The sequence below is a fragment of the Rhinopithecus roxellana genome, chromosome 14 (genome assembly GCF_007565055.1).
Source record: "Rhinopithecus roxellana isolate Shanxi Qingling chromosome 14, ASM756505v1, whole genome shotgun sequence".
NCBI classification, from domain to species: domain Eukaryota; kingdom Metazoa; phylum Chordata; class Mammalia; order Primates; family Cercopithecidae; genus Rhinopithecus; species Rhinopithecus roxellana.
Window position 1 is genome coordinate 75,716,077 of NC_044562.1, and position 17,078 is coordinate 75,733,154.

The window sequence follows — 17,078 nt, forward strand, 5'->3', positions numbered from 1 at the left end:
TTATGTGGTTGGTAAGCTGACTACAATGAAACAAACCAAATAGATGATTTCAATTAGCCTAAACTGTATCTTGTTTAACTTTGTTGCCCTATTATCTAACACAAGGAAGGCATACAGTGTGTCCTTAGGGCAAGGTGGTCATGTGAAAGGGCCAGCCTCATTTGTAAGAATAAGTTCCAGTAAATCTGGAAGTGGAGAGTGGAAACTGGTCTTCAGCAAGGGCAATCAGCTTTATTATAATGACACTGTGCACAAGTGTCTTTATAACAGCTGACATAGGGGAAAGCCACCCCCATAAATGGTTGGGATCCAACATTGTAACAAATGAGCAAAGTACTTTTTGATTTTGCAGCCTGAAGTGGCAGGGTGGATGGGAATCCAGCTGAAGCTCTAAGCCCCAGGCCTGGCACCATTCACAGCAGAACTTCCACATGTTGTTAACTCACTGGGCATCAAAGACTGAGGACCAAAGTCAGGGACTGGGTTGGGTACATATTTAAAGGGCAGATGTGCTCTGTGGTTCTGGAGGGCGAGAGGCCATTCAGGAAGATTTTATTAGTTTGCTTAAACTGTCAACTGAAGAGTTTTTTGGGTGTTTTTGTTTTTGTTTTTGGCATGACAGTCATTCTCCAGCTGGGATTGAGAACAGGGGGGAGCTGGCCATAGAGCCAGGTGACCAAAGATGGGAGACAAAGGGCGGGCTGGGATTCCTAGAGCTCCAAGCCTTGTTCTGTCTTGTCACACCAACTGTTACTGATGAATAGGTGAGTAGAAACTACTGTAAGAACTTTACAACTCCAAAAATAATTTCTTACCTTTGGTTTCATTACAATGTAGTTATTTCCATGGGGATGACACACACCTGTGAAGCTCATCCACCATGTGCCCATAAGGGGAAGAGAGATATAAGCTCTGTTGATGCATTAAATTTGATTACCAGTGGGCAGTGCTTAGACCACATTAGCTTGTCAGCTGCCAAAATACCTTCTCTAAATTACTCTGTAATGTACCACCCACTATTCTCACTGAACTTCAGTACAGGAAGTCACCCAATGAAAAACAAAAGATAGTTTTGTATCTTTTACAAAACTATCTATTAAGGACATCATTCACTCTTGATGTTTCTCATATAAGAAGCCATCTTATAAAAGGATCCATATCTTAAGTTCTCTGAATTTAGAGCCAAAAGGGAAAATCTTATTCCCCTGAAGAATTACCCACTTTTTATGGTCATTTAAAAAATATATTTGACAGCTTGGATACTCTCTACTTGCTTCTTTAGGGATAAGTGGGGACATATAAATACAACCAATAAACAATCCACCTCAACTTCCTTGGCTCATTTGACAATGTTTTCCTGGTTCTGTCTCCTACAGCATGACATTCTTAACAATTGACACTGTATCTTACCCAACTTTGCTTCTCTAGCATTTAGCACAGGGAAGGCATACATGTGCCTTTCATAGGTGTTTATTAACAAGATGGATTTAATTTAATTGATGCTAAAACATAGTATGGCTTACCTGGCTCAATTATGTGACTTCTGCTCTCCCTGACTTCATTATAATAGTGTCCTAATTTAAAAGTGTTTTTTATTGTTTGTTTTGAGACAGGGTCTCACTCTGTTGTCCTGGCTGGAGTGTAGTGGCGCAATCTTGGCTCACTGCAGCCTTGACTTCCTGAGCTGAGGTGATCCTCTTACCTCAACCTCCCAAGTAGCTGGGAATACAGGCATGTGCCACCCCACTTGGTTAATTTTTGTATTTTTTTTGTAGAGATGGGGTTTTGCTATGTTACCCAGGCTGGTCTCCAACTCCTGGGCTCAAGCAATCCGCCTGCCTTGGGCTCCCAAAGTTTAACTGTGTTTTATTAAAAGGTAAACACAAAACTCTTGAAATTGGTTGGGTTATAAAGAAACAAAGTTTGGTTTTTTTTTTTTTTTTTTTTTTTTTTTGCTTTTTTAAGCCAAATTAAGCTCAGATCTTCAAGCCCAGAAAAACTACAGCTTAAACTACTAAAGAAATGTGCAGATATGACATCTGAGCTATTGTATTTCAGAAAACAGAAAAGGTATCAGAAGACTAGAAGTTAAGAAAATGTCTCAATTTTCAAAAGACATGGGTTCTAGATATGAGACCAGTAACCCATTCACAAATCTACCAATTTGTGAAGACATCAATTCCCATTGGGAGGCATGAGTTCTCCAAGCTCTAAGAACATAAAATGCCCAAGATAACCTCATTTTCATTTGTGACCCAGTCGTTAGACTGGATACTGGGGCCCCCAGTTCCATCATCTTCCAGAAGAGAGCACTTGAAAAGGAGACATCAGACCCAAGGTCTAGTCTCAGCTCTACTTGCTGGTAGAGTGACCCTGAGGGGGAGATATCTTTCCTTGGATTCAGTTTTCTTATCTAAATTTGAGATTTGGGGACCAAGTGTCACAAAGTCAAAGAACAGAAGCCCTGAAGTCAGACAATTATGGGTTTCAATCAAGGGTCTCAAATTATATCCCCTCTCTGAGTCTGCTTCCTTATTTGTAAAATGAGTACAGTGTCTACCCTTGGCATTCTTCTGAAGTTTAAATGATAGAGTATAAAGTATCTAGTAAGTTGTAGACATTTTATTAAGGCTTCATTAATGTTAGTCCCTTCCCTCTAAAGTGTTCTCTGTCTAGCTCTGAAATCTCAGTGGTTTTCAGAGCTGCTGATTTACAGTTATAGAAAGCTATACCTGCTGCCTTTATAGATGCAGAGAAAAGATCCTTAGGGAAGGTGTGGTTTATCTGAAAGTCCCTTATGATGCCTGTTGATATGTCCTGGAGAGACCGGGACAGTGCTGGTTGATACCATTTATCCCAGCAGCTTTCCCAGTACAGCATTTTTCTCAGGCAAATGTATCCTGAGGCTGGGTGCAGTGGCTCACACCTATAATCCTAGCATTTTGGGAGGCTGAGGCAGTCGGACTGCTTGAGCCCAGGAGTTAAAGACCAGCCCAGGCAACATGGTGAGATGCTGGCTATACAAAAAACTGAAAAATTAGCTGGGCGTGGTGGCATGCCTGTGGTCCCAGCTACTCAGGAGGTGAGACAGGAAGATTGCTTGAACCCAGGCATTCAAGGCTGCAGTGAGCCGTGTTTGTGCCACTGCACTCCAGCCTGGGTAACAGAGAGCAAGACTCCATCTCAAAAAAGTAAATATCAAAAATGTATTCTTGTTTGGATAACAAATTATAAGGACCACTATATTTCAGAAAACAGAATGATTGGGGAGGCTCCCTGAATTTTCAGCTAGTTAAATGACTGAAGCCAGAACATTTCCGTAAGTAGACTGGCAGATTAAGAGCAGTAATTCACAGTATTTCTTTCTCCGGTCTCTTTTGCAAAATATTCCCATTCACGATTCCCACCATGACATGCAGTCATTCTGCCTCGAGATCTTTATACAAGTCCCTGTGGGTTCTAGACTCCCACAGGGAACCCCTCACTATTGGTTCACTGCAAGGTTCTACAACTAGTCCTGTTCAACATATTTGTCATTACCTGGATGAAGAGAGAGCACATGCTTCTCAGTTTTTAAAACTTTCAGGGATAGAAAGTTGAGAAAGCAAATGATGAAGCAAGATGCAAAGTTACTTTGCAAACTGAAACGATGGACCGAAAGCAAATCACATAAGATATAAGGATACACTTAAAGGCATACGTTTATTTTTTTACAAATGGCTCAAGGACAGGATACTGGAAACACAGCTTGACAACAAATTCTCATGAAAACACCTGGAAGTTTCGGTAGAACACTAACACAAAAATAGCAGCTGCTAGAAATTCAAACATGCTGCTCAGCAATGGTTTGAAAAACCAAATTTTTGGTAGGTGTGACAGAAGTGTGGTGCCGAGATGCTGAGAGGTAAAGGCCCCAGGGTAAGTGGGACAAGCAGACCCCACCTTAGCTGCTCTGTCCACGTGGGAGTCGCATTGCCCAGGAAGAGAGAGGCCAGGAGCCGGTTGGGCTGTGCCCAATGTGACACACAATTCAAGAGCTGGGTGCGTAAGCTCTGAGAAGAATAAGAAACATCCAAGGAGGCATGACCATTTCCTTCAATTATTTGAGAGGCTGCTCCATGGTCAAGAGACAGAACTTATTTTAGACTTGTTTGAGGGACAATAACCAGGGACCTACTTTACAAGGTTCAGTTCAGGATTCAGCTATGAAGAGATCTTTTCTAATAATTACAGCTGGCCATGGCATGGGCCATCACTGGGGCATTACACCAATGGCTGCAGCATTGGAGATGGTACAAGATACAGGTTTCTAAAGGGCTGTGAGGTATATACCCTTCTTTCAATAGAGCCAATAGTTCTCAAACCTCCCATGGGCACTGCTGAACTGGATGACCCTAGATTTACTTCTTTTTTTCAATGATTCTATTAATATACAGCTTGTAGTGCCAGTACCTTAAGACACTATTTTCTCTGTAATGGGGCTATGAGGGAAAGGAGCACCAAAGCACTTCAGGACATGAGTGTGGGGTACAAGGAAGAGAGACCTGTTCTGAACCTGAATGAAGCTGGGGAACCTCTCACCTGAGTGCCTGCATTTGGCAGCTTGATATTTTCGGCAGCAGCAGTCACATCAATGAAGGCTCGCACAAGAATGTCCAAGTAGTTCAGTTTGGAATATTCCTGTTTGGAGACGGTTAATGCATTCATTAGGGAAGTGAGAAGTGTCCTAGGCAGAGGCAAATTAATTCCATGGACAGCCTCACGCCAAGGCCATACCTCTAGAAATGTGCTGTTCCATAACCTCGAGCGCAAAATAAGAGATGCCTTGCTGTCCAGCCCTCGCAGTGGGCATCTGATGTTCACACAGTTCACGTTCACACTACAGTTCTAGAGAGAAAAGGAAGAATGGTCATCAAAAGATATTGTTGAAGGAGTCCTTCCCCTCATCCTCTCAAATATTCACAGCTCTTGAAAAATACTTACAAGAGTCTGGTATTTTCTTTCAGCAAATAAAGAAAATTTTCTGCTATCATCTATCTGTTTTTCAGTAATTTCCCGTTTCTTTCTTGAGTTGTGAGACTCCTAAAAAAAATCATATCCAAAGTAGTTCCAATGTACATAATTCTTTGTTGCTACTATACAAGCCTCTTGAGCATACCCTCCTGAACAGTACCAGATTCACATAATCAACAATATTGGCCTCTCTCCTGCCAAAGGCACAGAAATAAGTGTAAAACCAGCAAGTATTATCACTCTAAATTCAAGTTTATTGATTTACTCATAGGACTAAGTAATTCATTCCCACTCTGACCTAAAAACTCAGAGAAAAAGAAATATGCTTTCTTTGTTTCTCTATATCCCCACCAAACTGTGGGCATACTGAGATCAGAGATCAAATATTCCTGTATCGCTAGCCTCCAGCTCTGTTTCTAAAACATGGTGGTCAGCACATCTTGAAGGAATAAGTGATACTCAAGAATAGAGAAAGAAGCAAAAAGCCCCATTATATAGCTCATTCAGAGCAGAGCAATGAAAACGAAGCCATACAAGAACTTTTAAAATTGCATTTTCCTTATATAGCAAAGATTAGTAATAATGGATTATCTTGATTTTTAACACTGATGAGTAGAAGATCATCCTAAGCCACCAACTCTGATCACTGACCATACCCAGTCACCTTAGAATTTAAAATAAAAGAAATAAACACACAAACCTTCATCGACTGGAACAGAAATGATAGGCCAGTTATCTAAGCATGGAGCAGTATAGAGAGGGGTTAAGAGTACAGGCTTTGACATCAGGCAGAGCAGGGCTTGAATGTGGAATCTGTCTCTTAACACCTGAGTGGCTGAGAGAGTTACTTGCTCTCTGAATCTTAATGTCCTCATCTGTGAAATGGTGGGGATAATGAAACTCCCTCATAGGCCCATCCAGAGAATGAAATGAGAAAATGCAAACAAAATGCTTAGCATAGTTCCTGAGACACAATAAGTACACAATAAATAATTACTATTTTAAAAATAAGCATAAAAAGCTTTCAAGGTTACTTGCTAAGATGCCATTATCTTTTCCAATGAGTCTGGTTCTACTTGGAGTGAACACTGGCTGGCCCCTGGGTAATAGCCGCTACTATTACCCAGGAGCATCCCCCAGTTCTCCTGCGTCATGACGAGACGTCAGAAAATGCCATTTGCCTCAGCAAACACTGAATGACTCTGCCTTATGTACTATAATGGTCATTAACCAGCAAAAATGCCTCAGCCTGCCTCAGTTACTCAACTAGAAAAGAGAAATTGTGACAACCAAAGAAAAAATCCACCTGCCAGAATGCCAGTTTCCTAAGGACAGTAATGATTTTCCCCCAAAAAGTGAGTTTCTCTAATTTGCATTTATGGAGACATTAGATAAATCTACCAACATACCTTGAGGTTCAGGAAGTTTATCTCCTTTTGTGGCTCACAAGTTATCTTTTCCAATCCTTTGGATTCTACTTTCACCAAATAAAGCAACCATTTGCCATTGCTAATTTCTTTTGGCCACTGAATGTTCAAGGTTGCTGTGCCGAGGTTTTTAAGAGGTTTACCTAAGTTAATTACCTGTTAGAAAATAATACATATTATCTCAGTCTAATCTTCTCAATGTAAATTTAAGTAGCAGCTCCTATTACCAAGAGAAAGAAGCTAAAATATCTAGCATAATCCTATAATAAAAGCACAGGCTCCAAAAATGGACTATAGATAGGCCATTCAAAATAAAGACTTATACCTAAAGATTTTTATAAATAAAAACAAAAAGGTCAAAGGACAAACGATAGCTAACTCATTCTAGGAACAACTGCTGTATGCAACAGAATCAGCAGTGTAGATATACCATGTTCTCAACATATGCCCAGGGAAAATCATGTGTGGATTTGTGAACTGCCCTGTAACCATCCTGCTTGGCCAATGACAAGGCCTGGGCCAAGGCAGTGTACCAACAACCTGCTTTTGGAAAACCCCATCCACTGCAAAAATGAAGCTGCCTCTGTCCCAGAGGAGATTCTGCAAAACCATCAGGACAGCCACAAATCTGAAAGTCCAAGCTGGAAACAGAGCGACGTCCTGCGGCAGAAGCCAAACGCAGGCGGTAAGAGCCCTCTTAGTGTGGAGACTGTTCCAGAATCCAGAGACTTCTTTTCCAACTGCACCTGCATAGAGATCATAACCACCACCACCACCTGCCCCAGCTGTGTCTATAATGCTAAGAGACACACAGAGGAGAACTCAGCCTCTTCATTCTGCTGGAGTCAGAGGTGGGCCCATGCTTGCCATTTGAGGCTTTCACAATGGTCACTATGCCTTCAGGAATGTGATTTCAGCCACACAGACCTAAACCCATGTGTGAGTTACGAGCAGACTACGTACCATATGTTTATGTTTATTCAAAAGGACAGTCACTGATTGCCTACTTTGAAATGGTTCAGAGCCAATCACTGCCTTTCCTACAGGCATACACCAAATCTACATTCACCACAAAACCGAGCTTGTGAAAGGCAGGCATAACATTAATATTCTTTCAAATACAAGCAATAAGAAAGATGACCTTATAAAGGAGGAAGGAATAAATCATAACACATTCTAAACTGAACTGGATTCTGAACAGTGACAGTTGTTCTCCATCCTAGGGCATGAAATTTTTCCTAAAAGCCAGTATGTTCTTTAAAAGCTGGCAAACTAATTTTTAACTGATTTATTTATAATGCTTATTAATATTACTGATTTATTAAAATGACATACTCAAGACCATACCTAGTATATATCAGCTTTTGGTATAATGAAAAGACCAACTGCTCAAACTTACCCTGAATTCATACTCTATTAAACTTCCCACTTCATCTTCAGATTTCATAGCTTGCTCGCCAACAACTGTACCTCCAAAATACACCTGGGAAGGTTTAGCAACTCTATCAAATTAAAAAACACCAGTTTTTGTGAGGATTGTAAATGGTTCTTTCAAACATTGATTTGTTATGCTAAACACAAACACTTACCCCGAGACCGATAAAAGCAGTTCAATAACCACTTTTGCTTTAGCTGTAATTGGAGCCAAATTATCTTGATTGCTTGTTCTGAAAATGAAAAGGAAACAATAGGGTTGTATTTTACCAGTCAGTTTTCTCACTACAATTAGACTTCTTTTATGAGGTAGATCAGGGCCAATTCATTGACTGCCCATGTTTTCATGAAATAATTCTGAACGGAGAGGTTGATGTAGCTCTTACGTTTCTAACTTCAGATTAATATCCAGATCTGGAGTGTCAAAGGTGACTTCAGTTGTACTTAAAACCAAATAAAAAGTAACCTATAAAAACATAAATAGCTGTTAACACAGGCCATGCATATTGACACTGCAATGGTATTTAAAACAGTAAAATATAGTATATGAAGTCATCACCTACACTTGAATTTCTTTTAAAAGGATTTCCAAGCTCACAGTCAGCTTGCGAGCCATTCTGGTTGGCAACACAACTCAACTGTTTCTCCTGTAAAAGAAACACGCACTAGGTCACAATCCACCCATTTGCCGCACAGTGTTGGCTTTTTCCTTCTCAGCTGGTCTCTAAAAATACTTACAGGGAAAGCCCTCAGTTCTCTATATGCAGAATATGTCAAAGTGTCTGGAAACGTTGCAATCAGTTTAGCCTCATGGGCGTCATCGCCATCTTTTGTGGGATTCCTTGGGTTGGAAGGGCTGTTTGTCACTGTTATTTCTAAAGCAATATCCTTCTGATCTTTTAGAACTAGTTCTGGTACACCTTTTTGACTATTAAAAAAACAAAACAAAACAAGAACAAAAAGGCAAAGTCCTCAATACGTTTCCAGTAAACTTTCTTAACACAAAGCCACTGTGAAGCCAGAATCATTTTTGCTAGTGCTACAGAGCGATTCTTACATTGGTAAATAAGAAAATTTGTCTTGATTTCCTTCTCGGGTGCAAAATTTGTATTCTAGTTTAAGGTTGCTGTTACATACATTGTCATCTCCACATCCCTCTTTTAAGAAGTGCACCTGTAGGAAAACGAAACTATTGTCAATTTACACCATTCAGGACTTAGGAAGGCATCGATGTAGGTGACTGGCTATTCCACACAGTTCATTTCCCTGTGTGACAATTACCATTGCAGAATTCAAGCTTTAAATGTACTCTGTCACACATCGAATTCCCATTCTGTCCTTTAGTAAAATTGTGTTTGAAGAACACTTTGACCAGGGCATGGTGGCAGTGTGGTATAGAAGAGTGAGACCCAGCAGCCACAAAGATTTGGGTTTGAAAACCAGCTCTACCCCTTACTTAGCTAGCAAGTCACTTAACCTTTCAGAGTCCAAGTTTCATCACAGGTCACGTGGAGATACCACCATTCTAACTTTATAGGGCTACTGTAAGAAGTATCAATAATAATGATCATGCCAACGATTATAATACTCGATTTACATATCTTAACTCATTTAATCCTCATGACAGGCCTCTAGAAAGATACCATTATTATGATTCCCATTGTAGAGATGAGGAAACAGCTTAAGGTCAGGTAAGCAAACGGCATGCTAGTACCATGCTAATGGGTGCTTGATAATCATACTGATAAATAGGAAAATCATCTCTAGCTATGGAGCTGGGAATGTACACAAGAAATATTAACATGATAATAATAAAAATACATAAAGATATACAGAAATATAAGGAACTATATTTGGTGACAAAAATGACTGACAATGTGCAGATGTAAGCATCAGCTCCTGCGCCTGAGACAGTGAGGACTCACTTCCGCAAAGCTGCCTCAGTAAGGCACCGGTACCAGGAGCCCCAGAGCGGACAGACACTCATCATCAACTACGTTTTTTTTTTTTTGAGATGGAGTCTCATTCTTTTTGCCCAGGCTGGAGTGCAGTGGTGACATCTCGGCTCACTGCAACCTCCACCTCCCGGGTTTAAGTGATTCTCCTGCCTCAGCCTCCTGAGTAGTTGTGATTACAGGCATGCGCCATCATACCCACTAACTTTTGTGTTTTTAGTAGAGATGGTGTTTCACCATGTTGGCCAGGCTGGTCTCAAACTCCTGACCTCAAGTGACCTGCCTGCCTCAGCCTCCCAAATTTCTGGGATTACAGGCATGAGCCACCACACCTGGCCATCATCAATTAGATTTTGAAAGCAAGAACATAATGCCAAATCAAGCTGTCATAGCTCCCCGGGCTAACCTTGCATCTTAACCATCCTAAACCCCTAGCAAACAGACCCCACCTCATATGAAGTATCCAGCAGGCCATCTAATAAACATTTTTCTTCCAAAGATGACTTAGGCTATATTAGGCATTAAATGACTACTGTATGCTAATCATACTTTTTTGCTTTGCTGAATTTTGCTATTCCTTGATTTTAATGTTCTGACTAGCAACGTATTTGCTTTCTATATTTCAGTGTTCTCTATTGTCAAATACAATGTATTTTTCTCTCTATGTACAGCTAATGGAGAAACAGTGTGAGAATGTAAGCGCTACCATTTATAGTCTCGATAAGTTATAATGGCCAAAAATGAAGAAGGAAAATACGTTCTGGCCCCAAATTGTATTTCATGTTTTATGTGTTTATTGCTAATTTGGGAAACAAGGCTTCTCTAACTTTGCATACATTAAAAACATATTAACACAAAAGAACGGCCTTTAAAGAAAATCACTAGTTCTATTCCCTTCAAAGACATTTGATTTAGCATCATAAATGGCAAAAACTTTGGCAAAATGAGAGTCAGAGAGACTTACATCAGTATGAGCTGTCTTGGGTTCATCTGAATTCAGAATTGGAAGAACTTCTGGAAGTGAATTAACTCGCCTACGAGAGCTTGGTTCTTGGATCTCCACTGAAGCAGTTATGGGAATGGGACGCAGTTTATCTCTGATATTATCCTGAAAAGCATGCAGTCACAGTTAAGTGGGGGTATAAATCCTACTGGGGAATTCCAAAACAATGATTTTGTATTAAGAGGTTGCTAGAATAAATTTCAGAAATCTGTATATCACCATATAACCTTTTTCTGTCCTCTTCATAAAACAGATGTGACTGTCCACAGCCCTCACCTGTAGCCAGAGGGTTTCCTCCATGCACACTTTCTGTTTCTGCCTTTTCAGAGTTAGTTCTTGGGTATATTTGGGCTCAGAACCTTGGTTTCGAAACTGAACTCTTGAGGATAGCCCCGATTTTCTTCTTTCTTTTTCAGCTTCAAGTGTGCCCACAATTGCTAGATAAAATTAAAATCATATTAATGTAAGTGCATTCATGCACAATCCAGCCACAAACATATTGAACTCCTTTTAAGATTTTAATTTCTTATAGAAAACATTGCCATTGTTTCTCTTCATATTTCCTGGTAATATGCATTCACACAACTGTGATGGTTCAAATCAAGCTGTCTTTTCCTTCCTTTTGCTGTTAACAATGTTTCAAAGTTAAATTTTCATTGTGCCACCTGGGGGAGCTCAAGAACAAGTTAAAACCTTTCAGCAGCAGCAGTTATTAAGAATCAGTTTCTGGCTGAAGCTCATGAACCCACAGAATACTAAGGATAAGTGGAAGAACCCAACACTCCCCCTGAGGACCTAAACTGATTTTCTCCCTTTTAACAGTCACTGCTTATTCAAGTGGCCTTGTGCCTTTGCTATTTGGAAAAGGTCTCTCTAGAACAGCAGCATCTCCTGAGGGCCTGTGAGGATGCAGAACCTCAAGCCCAGTTACACCTACAGAACCAGAATCTGTTTTATTAGTAATAGCATCACCAGATGATTCTTATACATATTAAAGTTTTAAGAAGCACTGATAAAGGATAGTTGTCTAAAAAGAGGAATAATATATTTTAGAGACGGAGAAGTCTTTCAACAGTAGGATGAGACCTTTACCTTAAAAAATAAAAAAGAGGCCAGGTGCAGTGAATTATACCTGTCATCCCAGCACTCTGGGAGGCCGAGGTGGGTGGATCACCCGAGATCAGGAGTTTGAGACCAGCCTGACCAACATGATGAAACCCTGTCTCTACTAAAAATACAAAAATTAGCTGGGCGTGTTGGCACATGCCTGTAATCCAGCTACTCGGGAGGCTGAGGAAGGAGAACTGCTTGAACCCAGGAGGCAGAGGTTGCAATGAGCCGAATTCATGCCATTGCACTTCAGCCTGGGCAACAAGAGTGAAACTTTCTCAAAATAGTAATAAAGATAAAAAATAATTAAGAGGTAAATTATATATTTTTGAGTGGATGGAGGGCCTGTCAGCATAATATAGCTCCTACAACTAAACTGCCTTCCCTGCACTGGGCTAGAAGGCACAGCCTGTTCTTGATAACCTACACTAACGGAACCTGGAGGGAAGCCAGGATGTGGACAATCAGAATCTCATTTTTTGACTTCAGAACGCATTCTTTGTTGGTTCATTAGATGTGGCTGCTAACTGTGTTTTTCATGAGCCAATACTTAAATTACTTAGATTCATTAAGCACTCACTAACCATCAAAAGGGAAGGCAAACCAAAGTGTGTGGAGGGCTGGAGAAGGCAACCTCCAGGACAAAAATCTGCTACAGAAAACACAGAAAATGAATGACTCACATTCTAATATTCACTTTAGAGTTGGAAGAGACCTTTCCTGGGGAGGCTTGGGGTCATACTGAGAGGGACAGAGGCAGCACCAGCTTCTAAGTCTAAATACAAAAGGTGATTGCTTTCCACAGGGTCTTAGATGCCCAGGTCTCACTTGCCTCTTGACCACTACAGGAGTCACTCCTTCCCTCAGCCAGCTGTCTTTCCCTTCTTTCCCCTTCCACCTCCCAGCAGGGTTGGCCTGCTTCTTCCCCCTTCAAATCTCAGCTTGGACCTCATCTCCTCCAGGAAGCCTGTCCTGGCCTCTCCTCGCGATCCTAGAGTATTCCATCTCTCCAGTCTCTACACCTAGACCCACTACGCTGTGATTTCCTGATTCTCTTCCACAGTGGGGCAAAGCCGAGGACAAGGACAAGGACCACATCAGTCTTATTCCCCACCACAGTCCCCAGCAACTAGCACAACACCTGATAGACATATGATTTATAGAACAGATGAACAGAAGTGGAAGTAACTGGTTCCCCACTTGCACACTCATGCACACACACACGATGTGACATTCTTATGCTGAATGTGAGCAATTCAGACCAAAATTCAGAAACACTGACAGTTTCAATAGTAATTTTTGTGTCCATCTGGAGAATTCTTAAATGTCACAGCTGCCAAATGGAATGCTCCCCCACTTTAGGCCCTCTGCAGCCTTGACATCATCCATTTGTAAATGACCTGCTAGCTTCACAATGAACCAGATCAAGGCTCACATGCTGAGTGCCCCTCACAGCAAAAGTATGGGAGGTGTGGGTGCAGGAAAACCGCTTATCTGCCAAATTCACTCTAACCTTCCCTAACCCTCCAGACAGTCCATATCATCTTAAAATCTTTGCAGGCCACCTTTGCTGACCCCTTGAGGGGCAAGCCAAGTAGAACACTCATTACGGCTCAATTATAGATATCTATATGTAAGGAACACCGCATCTGAGGACTGCCGAGTTAAAGCAGCCCGGTCAAACAATAAGCTCACATTCTTGGATACTGGGAGAAGATTTTAGATGTATTAACTTATGTAGCTTTGTAGAAGTTCTGTCTTAATTCATTTAGAATTTACTGTGGACGTAAAAGCCATGAAAGCAAATGTTCTTTGAATGTCTTCAAAGGAAAGTTTCACCCATAATAGGCCATCCATAAACACTTGGTTAATGGAGTAGCTACATAACGTAAAAGTAATACACATGGCATCAAGTGCTGCGCTACAGCTAGAAGAAAGTCTGTATTTTATATAGGTGATTAATTTGGGGGAAGACAAGGAGTGCTCTAATGAGATTTCACATCTACAGTCAAACTGAGAGTGGTTTGAAAAAATGGCCATCAGAATAGAATAAAAATGTTTCCCCTTTTTCTCTGGCTGCCTAGTCAAAGAATCACTGTTTTCTTCTGGTCTCTCTAATTCATTTCAAACACTGGCAAAGGGCTTGTTATCCAAGTGGGGTGGTACGGCATTTGGGTAAAAATAACACAAATGATACTGAAAGGATGATAGATCCTGAAGAGTCACAGAACACATTTTCTTGTCATTAAAAGTCATACAAAGAATTGCTTTCTACACTCGACAAAATGCTGGCTGCGTCAAAAAGCAAAGCAAAAAGGCCACAGCTCCCCCTGTGCACGAAGTCATAATCCATCCACTCTAAGAATGCTTCATGCAAGGGCTGCAGGTCCCGTGGAGAGACCACACAGCAGGAGACGACCCCACAGACAGGGAGACGGAGAAACCACCTGCAGACAGCTGGAAATCTGGAAAGATGAAGGCTAAGTGAGCTTATGACAGTGAGAATTGGGTGAAGGGGGACTTAAAAAAAAATTAAAGATAGTACATTTATTTAAACTGTCCCTTTTCATAATTCATTGAACTTTATCACAGGTCAGTATCTTCATTCTGTTGCCTTAGTAGATACATTTATTAGTGTTATATAAAACTTCATATAAAATTAAAGAAGAATTAGAGTACAGCTAAGAACAGAGCCATGACGTGTGTCGCAAACCCTAGTGCTTATGTGGCTATTTTTTTCCTGTTTCAAGCAACACCTTTAGGTTATTTGAATTAGGTTACATTCTGGAATATTATAAGGGACACCATTTTAAAGAAAGAAAACAGTACTACTTTAGGTAACAGGAAGAACACTTCAGAGGACTCATTACCTCAGAGTATCGTAAAGGCTAACAACCATATCAAAGGACAGAATGACCTTGGTCTTCACAAAGTGTCCCTTGGTGGCAGATACAGTACACCAGTATCCCAAACTGCCAGGAGCATGGCCAGACCTGGGATGAGAATTTCCTCATACTTTTCACTTTCCACTTTGGAGAAAAGATTTTCTTGGAATTCCTATGCCCCTGGCCTTGACTCTGGAGCCAGGGGTCAGGTGACTCACAGCTGAAGAAGTGTGGCTGCTATTAAAACATGCCAGAGGAGAGCTTACTACGGCCACTATTGTTAAAGAGCATCATTAACGGTGTCAAAATTCTTGTCAAAAATCCTGTCTTGCCCCATAAATATATACACCTACTATGTACCCACAAAAATTAATTTTAAAAATCTTATTTTGAATTACAAAGAAAGGAAGCAGAACAGTATCTAATAAATGACAAACTGCTTTTCATGTCTTCTCAGTTCATCTCCAGCACAACTGTATGCACTAATGACTATTGGGTATTGTTCTGAACAGATGAGAAAACAAACTCAAATGTTAAGGGACTTGCCCTGTGCTGTAGGGCCAGTCAGTATCAAAGCTGAGATCAGGTCTCTGACCTCTCAGGGCTGGCCTGCAAATTCCCCAAGGGCCTGCTCTTGGGAACACAGGGCGGGTGTTCCGGGAGGGAGAGGCGTGGGGAGCAGAAGGCAGCCTGGCAGCGACCCTGTGCCGTGCTCTGGCTCATGCCGTTGCCCTTTCACAACCACCAGCCACCACCCACCACCTCACAACCACAAAATCAATTTTCCACACTGCTTTTCAAAGACAGAAACAGAGGAAACGGTTGTGGTGGCAAATAAGTACTTTTCCAAGCCATTCTGTCCTAAACCATCTGCTCTGGAAAACTCAAGCGGTGACCAAGTAGAGTTTTTTTTCTCCCTCACTGTGCTGTGCCCTCCTGATTACAAGGGAGACAAAACATACACTTAATTCTTTACACAAGAATTGACAGACCCATGTTGGCCACTGCAGTTTTATTTTTCTGTGATTTATGCAGAACTTTCAACCTGGCAGACAGAAAATACACATATTTTAAAGGTACTAGGTACTTACATATTGAAGGATTATAACCAGCGGGTTTAGCAGTATATTCAAAACAGGCTTTAACCTGGAGGCTGAATAAAATCAAACACATATTTCTTAAAAGATCCATTATTGCAGTGGAAAAAACCCAACATGTTCCCTAGCTCTCCAATCCCCCCACTGCCCACTGATGATCAACATGTTATAGAAACACTTGACAGACCCTCTTCCCTTTGCCCAGCTCCCCCGACATCTTCCCTGTGGCTCCTCAGGACAACAGAGTCATCATGAAGTGGAGGTGGGAAACTGAGGGGGATCCCAAGACAGAGAGACGCTCACCATATCCCGCTAGGCGCCCCACACGCTGTTTTCTGGCGGAGGTCAATTCTGTTAGGAGTTACTGTGATGGTTTTCTGAATATTAATCACAGGCCTGGATCTGAAGACAAAAGGAGTGAAAAACAAGCTCAGCCTCTTGTTACCCTGAATGTGAGACTAATTCACATACTAGATGGCATCCTTAGCTGCCCAGCACAGCTTAAAGACACAGGAAAAAAATACACGTGACGCTTTCCCCCATTGCTGAAGAAAATAACTGTTAATAGATATAAATGTATATAATGCACAGCCTCATTATACAATATTTGTTTAAAAACGTACACACTTATATGAGTACATGTGCAACATGTAGGAGTTTCAGAGTTTTAAATACTTTGTCTCCATTCCCACCCAAACACCCAAGTAGCCTTGTGTGTTCTTCCAGACACATGTCAGTCTGTTTCTGTTAAAATTATCTAAAATTAAATACTAAAATGTATGTATAATTTCAACTAAATGGGAACTTAATTGCCATTGTTCTGTATGTGGCTTTTTCTCATTCATTTCAGAGGTCTTGTCCCTACATATACACATAGATCTAGTTCATTGTTTTTCACACCTGATGGCGTTACACCGTATCAGTGTAACATCCTTTATTTAACCAGTACCTAATTGGTAGACATTCATGTTGTTGAGCTTTCTGCTTTCACAAACATCATCTATGCACACACTTGAGTTTATCTCAAGTGGTATGCTGGATAAATTCCCAGCAGCAGAATTTCAGTGTCAAAGAATATGTGCATTTTTAATTATGAGTAGTCTTGCCAACATATCCTCTGGAAGAATTACACCAATATATACCTAATACCTGAG

General features: G+C 40.9%; 1 protein-coding gene across 3 annotated transcripts in view; it reads right to left on the bottom strand.

Moving 5' to 3' along the window:
• ITGA6 (integrin subunit alpha 6) overlaps positions 1-17,078 on the bottom strand; it is a 79,792-nt gene that overhangs the window by 10,209 nt on the left and 52,505 nt on the right. For all 3 annotated transcript variants that reach the window (XM_010377587.2, XM_010377588.2, XM_030916291.1), the window contains exons 10-23: positions 16,228-16,326; positions 15,919-15,980; positions 11,109-11,269; positions 10,794-10,937; positions 8,932-9,047; positions 8,613-8,802; positions 8,438-8,521; positions 8,261-8,340; positions 8,030-8,107; positions 7,840-7,942; positions 6,423-6,596; positions 4,984-5,082; positions 4,777-4,887; positions 4,582-4,680 (exon numbers count right to left, since the gene is read on the bottom strand). In XM_010377587.2, the coding sequence (XP_010375889.1) occupies positions 4,582-4,680; positions 4,777-4,887; positions 4,984-5,082; positions 6,423-6,596; positions 7,840-7,942; positions 8,030-8,107; positions 8,261-8,340; positions 8,438-8,521; positions 8,613-8,802; positions 8,932-9,047; positions 10,794-10,937; positions 11,109-11,269; positions 15,919-15,980; positions 16,228-16,326 (1,600 nt within the window). The remainder of the gene's footprint in view (positions 1-4,581; positions 4,681-4,776; positions 4,888-4,983; positions 5,083-6,422; positions 6,597-7,839; positions 7,943-8,029; positions 8,108-8,260; positions 8,341-8,437; positions 8,522-8,612; positions 8,803-8,931; positions 9,048-10,793; positions 10,938-11,108; positions 11,270-15,918; positions 15,981-16,227; positions 16,327-17,078) is intronic.